Genomic DNA, 12,190 nt, shown 5'->3' with positions numbered 1-12,190 from the left:
AGTCTAGCTTCTAATCTGCTCTTGCCACTTAGTGAATATTTTTCCATGTAGACAATCTGGGTATTTATTGGCACCCAGCCTCACTCATCAGGTCTTCCTCCATCCCTCTGAGCAACAACCTGAAGCTTGAGAAGCGAGCAATCACCCCAAATGTTCTATAAACAATGACGGTTTCAACCTTCTCCAAGATACCAAACTGGGGAAATTAGTCTTGCTACAGAAATATATCTCCTGATGGTCATTATAGTTGATTCTAAAGCATTCTGTAGCACCTCCACACTCTAACCATTAAACAGTGGTGATTGACCATAAGACTTCTAATTTTTCCATGTTTTCTGTCAGTTACAACTGCTTTTATAAGAAATATGATGCCACAAGAGAGTAAAGTAAAGTTTGTGAACTCGGTAAATAATCCGTGTAACTCTTCCAAGTAATCTTCATTGTACCAAAGAAAATATTCAATAGATGTTAAAAGCATCATCTATGAAAAACCCGAGTGCCCTAGAACAGATGACTGGTTGAAGAAACTTTGGTACATCTATACAATGGAATACTATGCAGCTGTTTGAAAAAATAAGGTCATGAACTTTGCATATAAGTGGATCAGCATGGAAAGAATCATGCTAAGTGAAATGAGTCAGAAAGAGAAAGACAGACATAGAAAGATTGCACTCATCTGTGGAATATAGAATAACAGAGTAGGAGACTAACACCCAAGAATAGTAGAAATAACTACCAGGAGGTTGACTCCATGGCTTGGAAGCTGGCCTCACATTCTGTGGAGAGAGCAACTCAGATAGAGAAGGGAACACCAAGTAAAATGTGGTTGGAGGCCATGCGGGGGAAGGGTGATGTATGCTGAATGTAGACCAGAGACTGAACACTATGGCCACTCAACATCTTTATTGCAAACCACAACACCTAATTAGAGAGAGAGAGAACAAGAGGGAATACCCTGCCAAAGTGGCAGGGTGGGGTGGGGGGAGATGGGATTGGGGAGGGTGGGAGGGATGCTGGGTTTATTTGTAGTGGAGAATGGGCACTGGTGAAGGGATGGGTTCTCGAACTTCGTATGAGGGAAACATGAGCACAAAAATGTATAAATCTGTAACTGTACCCTCAAAAATAAATAAATTTTTCAAAAAAGCATCATCCATGGTCAATTAAGGCCGCATTTGTCTTATACTGAGCAGAAGCAGTAAACAATTGGACATTATAGAAAGCAAGAAATAATATGCTAGACATAAAGTTATGATATACAACTAGTGATTTGAAGCTTGAAAGCCTAGTACGTTTCCCTGCACCAAAACAAGCTGCATCAAACACATATAAAATGACCCTTATATAAGATATCAGTTCAAATAAACACACATACACACACTCACAAATAACCTAGCTAGGTAACAGCAGTGTTAGACACTTACTTTGCACATTCTTCCAAGGTTTGGCAGAGAGTCTGTTGAAAGGAACATACTTCCTCAAAGTTTCCCAGTAAAGCTGTATATTCCACAGAATTCAAACTGGAAAACAGAATGGGTTATTTCAGTGAGTAGGACATGAATATGACTCTAGTTATTTGATCTCCAGTCTCATTAGTAGATATATATATAATTAAATACATATAACTGACAAAAGGTACAAGGAAAGAAATTTCTGTGATTTTACTCTTGCTTCTTAATTTGTATCAACTCTATGGTCTTGAGCAATGTTTTAAAGTTTCTTTCTCTGGTTCCACTTTCTTTCACTATATGATCCTAAAGAAAATGAGTGTTGGGCTGGGGTGATAGCACAGTGGGTGGGGCACTTGCCTTGCATGTGACTGACCTGGGTTTTATCCCCAGCACCCCATATGGTTGCCCTGAGTCCCACCAGGAGTAATCCCTGAGTGCAGAGTTGGGAGTTAGTCTTGAGCACCACTAGGTGTTACCCAGAAACCAAAAAGAAAAAGAAAATGAGAGTTAAGGAACCTGTAGGTATTTCACAAAGCAACGAGGAAGTGACTCACAAGCATTTAATATCTAAGTGTGTAAATTGCTGAAATAGGCTGGGGATAGCTTAGTGGTTGAGCACAGCCCCCAACTGTGTGTGCCCGTGGGTTCAAACCTCATTGTCAATAAATTAGTGATTTTATTCATAAAAGAAATAGGTGAAATACATCACATCTGGAAATAAGTGCAAAAACATCTGAGTATTGTCTTCTGGAGGAGCTGGGAAAGGAACTGAAAGGTCTTATGTATGTTCATGTAACGTACAGGGAAAATTTAGCAACTTCCGTTTAGAAGCTATGTGAGCATTTTAACTTAAACTTCAGTTAAAATGCTCAAATAGCAACTAAAAGTAATCTTTATGAGAGGAAGTAGAAGGGTATAAAAATGGTCTGATGGGGGCTGGAGCGATAGTACAGTAGGTAGGGTGTTTGCCTTGCATGCAGTCAACTTGGGTTCAATCCCCGGCATCCCATATGTTACCCTGAGCACCACCAGGAGTGCAAAACCAGGGATAGCCCCTGAGTATGGCCAGGTGTGGTTCAAACTCTAAAATAAATAACTGAATAAGTAAAAATGGTATGATTTGTTTGCTCTAAAACAGAGTGGTATCAAAGAAAGACTAAACCATTTTGTTTGGTTTTGGGGTCACACCTAGTGGTGCTAAAGAGTTATTCCTGGCTATTTACTCACAGAGCACTTCTGGCAAGGCTTGGGGACCTATATGGGGTGCTAGGGATCAAACCCACATCAGCTGCATGCAAAACAAACACCTTATCCTCTGACTATAGTTTCTGTCCTTAAAGACTAAACAATTTGGGGGGAGAGGGTTGGGACACAGCCAGCAATGCTCAGGGGTTACTCCAGGCTCTTCACTCAGGAATTACTCCTGGCAGTGCTTTGGGGACTATATGGGACTCAGGAGATTGAACCCAGTTGGGCCATGTGCAGGGCAGGTGTTCTACTCTGTACTATCACTCCAGTCCCAAAGACTAAATTATTTTATCTAGGGCCTCAACTAAAAAATATCTTATCCACCCATCCCCTTCAAAATAAAACAACATGGGGCTGGAGCGATAGCACAGCGGGTAGGGCGTTTGCCTTGCACGCGGCCGACCCGGGTTCGAATCCCAGCATCCCATATGGTCCCCTGAGCACCGCCAGGGGTAATTCCTGAGTGCATGAGCCAGGAGTAACCCCTGTGCATCGCCGGGTGTGACCCAAAAAGCAAAAACAAAAAAAAAAAAAAAACAAAATAAAACAACAACTGTGACAACAAGGACCAACAAGGACCAATATAGGGCCAATGCCTAACCCTAATGCAACCCGTTAACAAAACTGATTCATTCCTCTGAAGCTTGCCATAAGTTTATGAGGAAGGGACTCGTGCTGCGTCCATTTAATATAGGAGCAAACCCTGACCCAAACTCACCAAGCCAGTGAATGGGGGTGAACTTGAACATGAACATTTACGTGACTTCCAGACCTCACACTCCTACTCACTTGAGGGGCAAAAAAATAATGTTCTTGAATGTTGACTGAAAAGGCCAGTGCCTGCCACATGCCCTTTTCTCCTTCACTTAGTCATACTAAGGAAGCATTTCCAAGACAGCAACTTGCTGACCAATAAAAAGATGACCCACACCATCGTTCCCCCTGACCCAGAGGGGATGAGAAACTGTTGCTTCCTCTGCGAGCCTGCACTCCTCAACCACAAGCTGGAAACCCCCGACAAAGGAGATCAAAAGTGAAACCGCTAGCTTTTCCTAGCGATGTTTTCTCTCAAAGCAGCAAGAAGCTGACTTGGGGAGGAGACTTCTCTAGCTCCTTCTGGATCAGACAATACACTGTCACTGGCATCCCGTTGCTCATCGGTTTACTCGAGCGGGCACCAGTAACATCTCCAAGTGAGACTTTTTGTTACTGTTTTTGGCATATCGAACACGTCCCTGGTAGCTTGCCAGGCTCTACTGTGCGGGTGGGATACTCTCGGTAGCTTGCTGGGCTCTCCAAGATGGACAGAGGAATCGAACCCGGATTGGCCACATGCAAAGCAAACGCCCTACCCGCTGTGCTATCACTCCAGCCTAGACAATACACAGTAGGCTTTTATCAAATCTTTTGGGGAGCCCTAACACAGAAGTAACGCTACTTATTGAATATCCCTGGGAGCTCTGTCCTCTTGCTTTGGCTCCCTCACCTCCTCTCTCTTCTTTCCTTTCCTCTTATGGTGTCCACACGGCCAACCCAACCCATCACCTCTTCATTTGAAATCTTACCACCCCTCCTCCCTGGCTTGACACCTCAGCGTCCCTCTCGTCTGTCACCAGCACAACGTTGCACTTGGCGGGCAGAAGACACAGCACACAGACTATTACTGACTGTGCAAGGCACATTTCTGAGTCTCTTTGCCTGGGAGTATCCTTCCTTCAGAATGGAGACAGCCATCTGCTCCAGGACACTATACAAAAAACTCACTGACATTCCATTCAGCTCTAAGGACGGTGGTTAACAGGACACTTCATTTTTCACATAATAATAACAAAAGACACTCTGTTGATATTTATGTTTAAACTCACAAATCTCAGGAATTCAAAATGCTTTCATACTCAAGTCAGATTCCCAGCGTGCCAGGAAAATAACCAATTGGGGAATTTAGCAAGACATTAATGCCTCAGCAAGCACCATCTGGAGACGGGAAGCAAAGAATGAACTAGCTCTACTTATTTCAGCCTGGAGTCAATGGTTTAGGCCCCCGTCCAGCAAAAGTCCTATCTTACTCAAGCAAAAGGGGAAAATTTGGTTGAGTCTACAGCAAAGTTTTCCGTTTTCCTTATAGAGCACACTCTCTAGTAAGTTTAAGCAATTAAAAGAAAAACACAAATGAGTTATCCCGGTTAGTCACTAGTCTTTAAATATGTCCTGCCCACAAGCACAATAAAGTGAACAGTCGCTATTTCCCTTTTGTGAAAATTAAATTTTCAATTCAGGTCACTTGAGATTTCTCAGACTAGAATAACGTTTAAACATTTTATTAAAAAATAAGTGGGAGCTAGGGATGTGGTTCAGTGGTAAAGCACAGGCCTCGCATACAAGCTTAATCACAGGCACTGCAAACAGAAGCATTACAAAATATCTGAATATCTTTTCATCATTTACGTTTGGCTGGGTGAAATACAGATTTGAATTGTTCTTATGAGCATTCATAAAATGTCACTCTCTTTCCCCTTTCAGAGCCTGGGAAAGAGCTTTTGCCCAGACAAGCAAAGGTCAGAGCAAGCACAAGAATTTCCAGTGAATGTGCTTTCTTCATAAGTGTGCCAGCGAGTCTTATTTTTCTGTCAGGAAATATCAGATAGATCACTTTCAAAATGTACAAGGTAAAAATTGTGGCAGACAGAAAATGCAAATCTTCTTATCCCTTCCATTGCCCCAAGGAGATAAAAAAGCCAAGCTCTCCAAATTTAAGCTGCTTGCATAATTTCTAATGCCTTAACCGACCAATGTTCTTGGCAACCTGTGATCTTGGCAAATTCTTCTAAGGGGCAAAATCAATTATTTAGTGACATAAGACTAATGACTTCATGTGCTAACATTATCTCAGTTTATTTGCCAAGGGGTTGAAAATAGACATCTTACTTGTTATTGGCTTGCAGGGGTCTTAAGTAAGTAGCAAGAAGTGTCTGAAGTTCCTTAGCATAATCTTTTTCAGTGTCCAAGATGTTCTGTAACACCTACAGAGAAACAAAGATCAAGGCACTTTTTATCCAGTTCAAGGTATTAGATCTTTTGCCCAAATTATTAGGGGAAAATCCTATTTATTCAGGCATATGCCAAGAGCACTAAATCTGAATGCACTTTGTTTCATTCTAGGAAAGTAAATTGCATGGATATTGATTACATTGCATAGCATATGAACAAAAATTTCGAGTTACCCATAACTGGAAGGCATTGCCATTTACACAATACTGTACAAAGTGCTTTCTTGTACTTGGAATTGGTTTAACCTCAGAAAAGTTTCAAGTTAGCTAACAAAGAATCATTATTCCCATTTTAAGGATAATAACGTGGAAAGCTGCTACCTTTAGACACCGAGACTCAGAATCAAGCTAAATTAAGGACTACTGTGATGTCAACATTACAAAGATTTTTTTAAAAGAAATCTATTATGATTTATATGATTGGCATGTAATGGAACACATTGTTACACACACTTTTCTGCTTGTGTTTCTGATAAGACCTTTAGGGGACAGAAATCTGCGTGAAAATTTAACTGGGGTTATAACTGGTCTCTTTTAAAAGATGAATAGTGCTAATATAAGTTCTGAAAGAGAAAAGGATAGTAACATGGCAAGAAACAGACAAGGGAAAGAAAGCTCCACATTCTGGTTAAGCAAATGAAAATCCTGTAGACAGTCACCAATGCTCAGGGTCTCACTCTCCTCTCCTATACCTCCTCTGGTCACAGTCTATCCTGGAAGCAACCACCACCTTCAGCTTAAGATCCTTTCAGATAACCAACTTCACACATTTTCTCCCCTAGCTCTTAATTCATTCAACAAAAAAATTACCGATGGACTTCTCTTTGCCAAATCCCAGGATTCCTGCAGGAAGTTTCCACTCTATTTGCAGAGGGAGAGAGTAAAGAGGGAATCACACACATGTCAGACACTTTTCTCTAGAAAAAAAAAAGCTTCTAGCCTACAAAAACTACTAGACATGTACTCACAAGATGATACATGATGGTCTGCTTTGGAAGTGTGGGTTGGAGGCCTTAGAGGAGGAGGTGGGTAATAACCAGGCAGTGGTTGTTCAGGCCCAGCTACACATTACCAGCTGGCTCCAGTTTGAAGACTTTGCTCGCCTCATCCTAATTGTGACATCTCGCCTACCTCAGAGAGCATTGTGATGTGGTATACGAGTATATGCCATTGTGAAGACACTGCCCAGGCAGGTGCTGGGTACATGGAATACTCCCATTAATTAAAGGAGTTAGAGAAAAGGGTTTTTATTTATAGCAGACACTATTAGAATACACGGAATAAGGCACTGAGAGATGAGAGCCATATCACAGCTAGGGAGAATTAGTAGAATCAAGAAGTCCATTTTACCAAAGCCAAGATACAGAGTTGAGGTGACTTCAATGCAAAAAGGCAATAGCTTTTTTAGGAAATAAAAAAAAGGTTCTAAGGCTTATATGAAATCACAAGACTTTGAATCGCTACCTAACTATGTTACCTAGTGACAGTAATTAAAACTACATGGTATTAAAAAAAAAACTACATGGTATTTAAATAAATATACATGACATATGTCAACAGAATAAAATCAAAGTCCCAGAAATAAACTCACATATTTACCAACAATTTGTGACAAATGAACAAAACATATACAACAAAGGAAAGAAAGTTTTTTAAAGAATGGTGTTGTCTAAACTGGACAGCTGTAAGCAAAATAGTGAAACAGGACTTCTGTCTAACCCCAAAAGATACAGATTAAAGGCAACCTCGGGGCTGGAGAGATAGCACAGCGGGTAGGGCATTTGCCTTGCACGTGGCCGACCCGGGTTCAAATCCCAGCATCCCATATGGTCCCCTGAGCACAGCCAGGGGTAGTTCCTGAGTGCAGAGCCAGGAGTGACCCCTGTGCATCGCCAGGTGTGACCCAAAAAGCAAAAAAAAAAAAAAAAAAAAAGGCAACCTCAATAAAAAATGGGTGGGATGGGTAGGATGCTAGCCTTACATAAACACAGCTGACCCAGGTTCAATCCTGGGACCCCATATAATCCCCAAAGAAATGTTAAGATAATTCCAGAGTACAAAACCAAGAAAAAAATACTTCAAAATTGATTAAAGGTCTGGATATAATACCTGAAAGCATAAAGTATACAGAAGAAAATATAGGTGAATTGTTCTCTGACATGACATCAGTCTTAGCGATGTCTTAGAGAACCCAATCCCAACAGCAAGTTAGAAAGGAAAGGAAAGTTACGCAAATGGGACTATATTGAATTGTAAAAGACTTTTTAGAACAAAAGAAAATTGAAATAGAAATTTTAAATGCCTTCCAAATGGGAATACAAATTTCCTTTTTTTTTTCTTTTCTTACTCCTGGCTCTGTGCAGAGGGATCATTTCTGGCGTTGCTTGGGGCACCAAACAGAGCGCTAGGTATAGAACTTGGGTTGTCTGCGTGCAAGGCAGGTTTGTGCCTTACCTGCTGACCCACGGGAGAACCCATTTCATGCTGTAAATCAATATGGGAGTTAATGTTCAAAGTATAAAAATATGGTAAGCAACTCAGCAACAATAAACAAACAATCCAATTTAAAGATGAGCAGAATGGGGTTGGAGCAATAGTACAGCAGGTAAGGCGTTCACCTTGCACACGGCCAACCAGGTTCAATTTCCAGCATCCCATATGGTCCCCTGAGCACTGCCAGGAGTAATTCCTGAGTGAAAATCCAGGAGTAACCCCTGTGCATCACCAAGTGTGACCGAAAAAGCAAAAATAAACAAATAGATAGATAAATAAAGATGGGCAGAAGATACGAAAACACTTCTCCAAATGGTCATATAAATAAATGGTCAACAAGCACACGGAGAGATGCTCATCACTAATTTTCCAAAAAGTGCAAGTCAAAATCATGTGGAGCTAGCATCTCATAGCCATGAGAAAGCCTGAATTAAAACAATAGTGTTGTGAGCAGTGTGATTGTACAGCGTGTAGAGTGGTTAGGGCACTTGCCTTGCACCAAGCTGACCGGGTTTGATTCTGGCACCCCACATGGTCTCCTGAGAAGTGTTAAGAGTAATTCCATAGTGCAGAGCCAAGAATAAGCCCTAAGTACTGCTGCTGCGTGTAGCCCCAAAACAAACAAAAAGGAGAAGGGTGTTGGTCAGGGTGTTGAGTAAAAGGAACCCTATCTGCATGATTGTTGGTGGGACTATAAATTGGTCTAGCTATTATGAAAAGCAGTATGGAGTTCCTCCAGAAACTGAAAATAGACCTACCATCTGAGCCTACAGTAGGACTTCTGTTTAACTGTCTGAAGAATCAGAAAATATTAACAAAAAGCTCTAGCCACCCCAATGTTTATCACAGCAAGCATTATTTACAGTAGAGAAGCGAACAACCACCCCCCCCCCGTTAGATGATTAGATTAAAATATATGATATGAGACTGGAAAAAATAGTATAGCAGGTAGGGCATTTGACTTGCATGTGGCCAACCTGGGTTTAATACCCAGCACTCCATATGGTCCCCAAGCACTGCCAGGAGTAATTCCTGAATGCAGAATCAGGAGTAACAAAGTGCATCTCAAGGTGTGGCCAAAAATAACCAAATCAAATCAAAATATGTGATACATAAGGTGTTGGAGAGATAGTTCAGTGTTTAAGGTGCTTGCTTTGCACATGGGCAACCTGGGTTTGATCCCCAGCAACCCATCACTGTGTCACTGTCATCCCGTTGTTCATCAATTTGCTTGAGCAGGCACCAGTCTCCATTGTGAGACTTGTTGTTACTGTTTTTGGCATATCAAATACGCCCCAGGTAGCTTGCCAGGCTCTGCTGTGCGGGTTGGATAGTCTCAGTAGCTTGCCGGGCTCTCCAAGAGAGACAGAGGAATCGAACCTAGGTCGGCCGTGTGCAAGGCAAATGCCCTACCTGCTGTGCTATCACTCCAATCCAACCCATATGTTCCCCCAAACACCACCAAGAGTAATTCCTAAGTGCAGAGTCACGTGTACCCTTGAAGATCGCTAAGTGTGTGGCCCATAAATAACAACAAAACATATGTGATTTATCAACTATAATAATAATATTAAACTATTCAAAATGATGAAATTTTACCCTTTGCAGCAAAATAAAAAGGACTTGATGGGACTAGGTGAATCAAAATAAATCAGACACAGAAAGACACATATTAAATAATTTCAGTCACATGTGAATTATAGAGACAAAGTTGAAGGGAAAAAACAAATACAAATAAACCTATAGGGGGCCAGACAGACAGTACAGGGGTATGGCTCTTGCCTTGCCTATAGTCAACCCAGCTTAGATCCCCAGCATAATACGTGGTCCCCAGAAGTGATTCTGACACGGAGCCAGGAGTAAGCCCTGAACAATGCTGGGTGTGGCTCCCAAACCCAAATAAATAAATGAACAAACAAACCAGGCCCATAGCAATAATATGGGGTAGGACATTTACCTTGCATGACAGACCCAGGTTCAATCCCTGGCACCCCATATAGTCCCCAGAGACCGCCAGGAGTGATCCCTGAGCACAAAGTCAAGAGTAAACCCTAAGCACAACTGGGTGTTAACCCCACCAAAATAAATAAACGAACCAATGGACATTGACACAGAACTAAGGTTATCTGAGGTAAGGAGCGTGGGGTGGAAAAAAAGGACAGGAAGGTATAGAATGGAGGGTGGGCTTTATTTATAATAAAAATTTGTAGAGGAGGCCCAGAACAATAGGATAGCGTAAAGGGCATTTGCCTTGCACATTGCTGACCAGGTTTGATTCTCAGCATCCCATGTGGTCGCCTGAGGACCGCCAGGAGTAATTCCTGAGCATAGAGCCAGGAATAACCACGGAGCATTGCCTGGAGTGACCCAAAAAAACAAAAAAAAAATTTGTACAGATCCTTTAGGGAGAAGGTTAATAGCTCAATGGCAGAACGCAAGCCTCCCATGTATAAGACGCTAAGTTCAAATTCCAACACCCCTCCCCCAAACGGTCTCAGTAGTAACACTATTGACATTTCATCACTCTCTGTTGTAAGGGCAATGACCCGAGCTTTGTAGGATGCCTACTAGCATCCTTTTGTTCACCAAATATCACTCGCATACTGTGAGGCACCCCTGCCCCAGTTACAACATTGTGAAATGTGACCTGAAGGGCAATCTCATTCATAGATGAGAGTCACTAGCTTATAATAGCATAAGGGAAAGGCTTCTAAAGCTAGGAGTAAAGCTGTAACACCTCCTCCATAACCATTTGTGTCTACTCGGAGTTCTATTCCCTAGGAATACGCAGAAGTGCAGAAGTGTAAATTCAGGGGACTGAAGTGAATGATGCTCTATGAAATTAATCCAGTGATGAACTCGAAACGTTACCCCCTATAGAAAGTCTAAACTCTACCCAAAAATCTATTTTGAGAGAAGTAAAAAAGATTAAAACATGGGTCTGGAGCAATAGTACAGCAGAAAGGGTGCTTGCCTTAGATGTGGCTGACCAGGTTCGATCTCCAACATCCCATATGGTCCCCCAAGCCCTACAAGGAGTGATCCCATATCACTCAGGCCCTGCCAGAAGGTGAAGACAGAGCCAGAGCAGTATGACAGTGGGTAAGGCCTTTGTGCTGCATGCGGCTGACCTGGATTCGATCCCTGACTCCACATCTAGTCCTTTGCACCCCACTGTTAGGGAATGATACCAAGTGATCCCTAAGCACAATGTCCGAAGAAAACCCTGAGCACAGCAGGGCATGCCACCCCCCTTTAAAAAATCCCAAAACCGACTTAATTCATTTAATAAAAATTTTTAAAGAATGTGAAGATAGTCCACAGAAAGAGTGAAATATTTATAAACCTCATGATAAGGGTATAGTATTCAAAACAAAGAAATAATTCTCAAAATTCGACAGAAAAGAAGGCAAGAGAGTACAGTGGGTCAGGCACTTTCCTTTCTTATGACTAACTCTGAATCAATAATGGGCACTGCATATGGCCCCTAACCACCAGCAGGAGTCATCTCTGATCCCTGAGCACAGAGGCAGGAATAAGTCCTGAGCACAGTCAGGTGTACTGCTCCCTAGGCTCCCCCAAACAAAAACTCAACAATTAATGACAATCCGTTCAAAATTGGCAAAGAACAGACATTTCTACCAAGGAGTGATACAAACAGCCAATAAACACATGAAAATGTAGAAGACAACATAAACCCTTAAGGAAAAACACGAATCAATCAAAGCTGCAGGATGGGGCCAAAGAGTCAGATAGCTTATGAGGTGAACTTTGTAGGTAGGAGATCCTGGGTTAAGCCCCAACACTGCATGATCTCCTAAGCCCCAGTAGGAGTAATCCCCAAGTACTGAGCACTGAGCACCATGCACCACCAGGTGTGACCATCAAAACCAACCAAACAACAACAACCAAAAAAAAACCAAAAGACCTCCACAATAAAATACTAGGTTA

The 12,190-nt window shown here is 41.9% G+C and overlaps 1 protein-coding gene across 2 annotated transcripts in view; it reads right to left on the bottom strand.

Annotated features, from left to right (window-relative positions):
* The window catches only part of LOC101551817 (rho guanine nucleotide exchange factor 6), a 149,374-nt gene that overhangs the window by 74,033 nt on the left and 63,151 nt on the right, over positions 1 to 12,190 (bottom strand). For both annotated transcript variants that reach the window (XM_055122345.1, XM_055122346.1), the window contains 2 exons: positions 5,625 to 5,719; positions 1,425 to 1,520 (listed from right to left, as the gene is read on the bottom strand). In XM_055122345.1, coding sequence (XP_054978320.1) covers positions 1,425 to 1,520; positions 5,625 to 5,719 — 191 coding nt within the window. The remainder of the gene's footprint in view (positions 1 to 1,424; positions 1,521 to 5,624; positions 5,720 to 12,190) is intronic.

Source organism: Sorex araneus, chromosome X (assembly GCF_027595985.1).
Source record: "Sorex araneus isolate mSorAra2 chromosome X, mSorAra2.pri, whole genome shotgun sequence".
NCBI classification, from domain to species: domain Eukaryota; kingdom Metazoa; phylum Chordata; class Mammalia; order Eulipotyphla; family Soricidae; genus Sorex; species Sorex araneus.
Note: the sequence above shows the minus strand (reverse complement) of the source record. Positions and strands in the feature narration are given on the sequence as shown.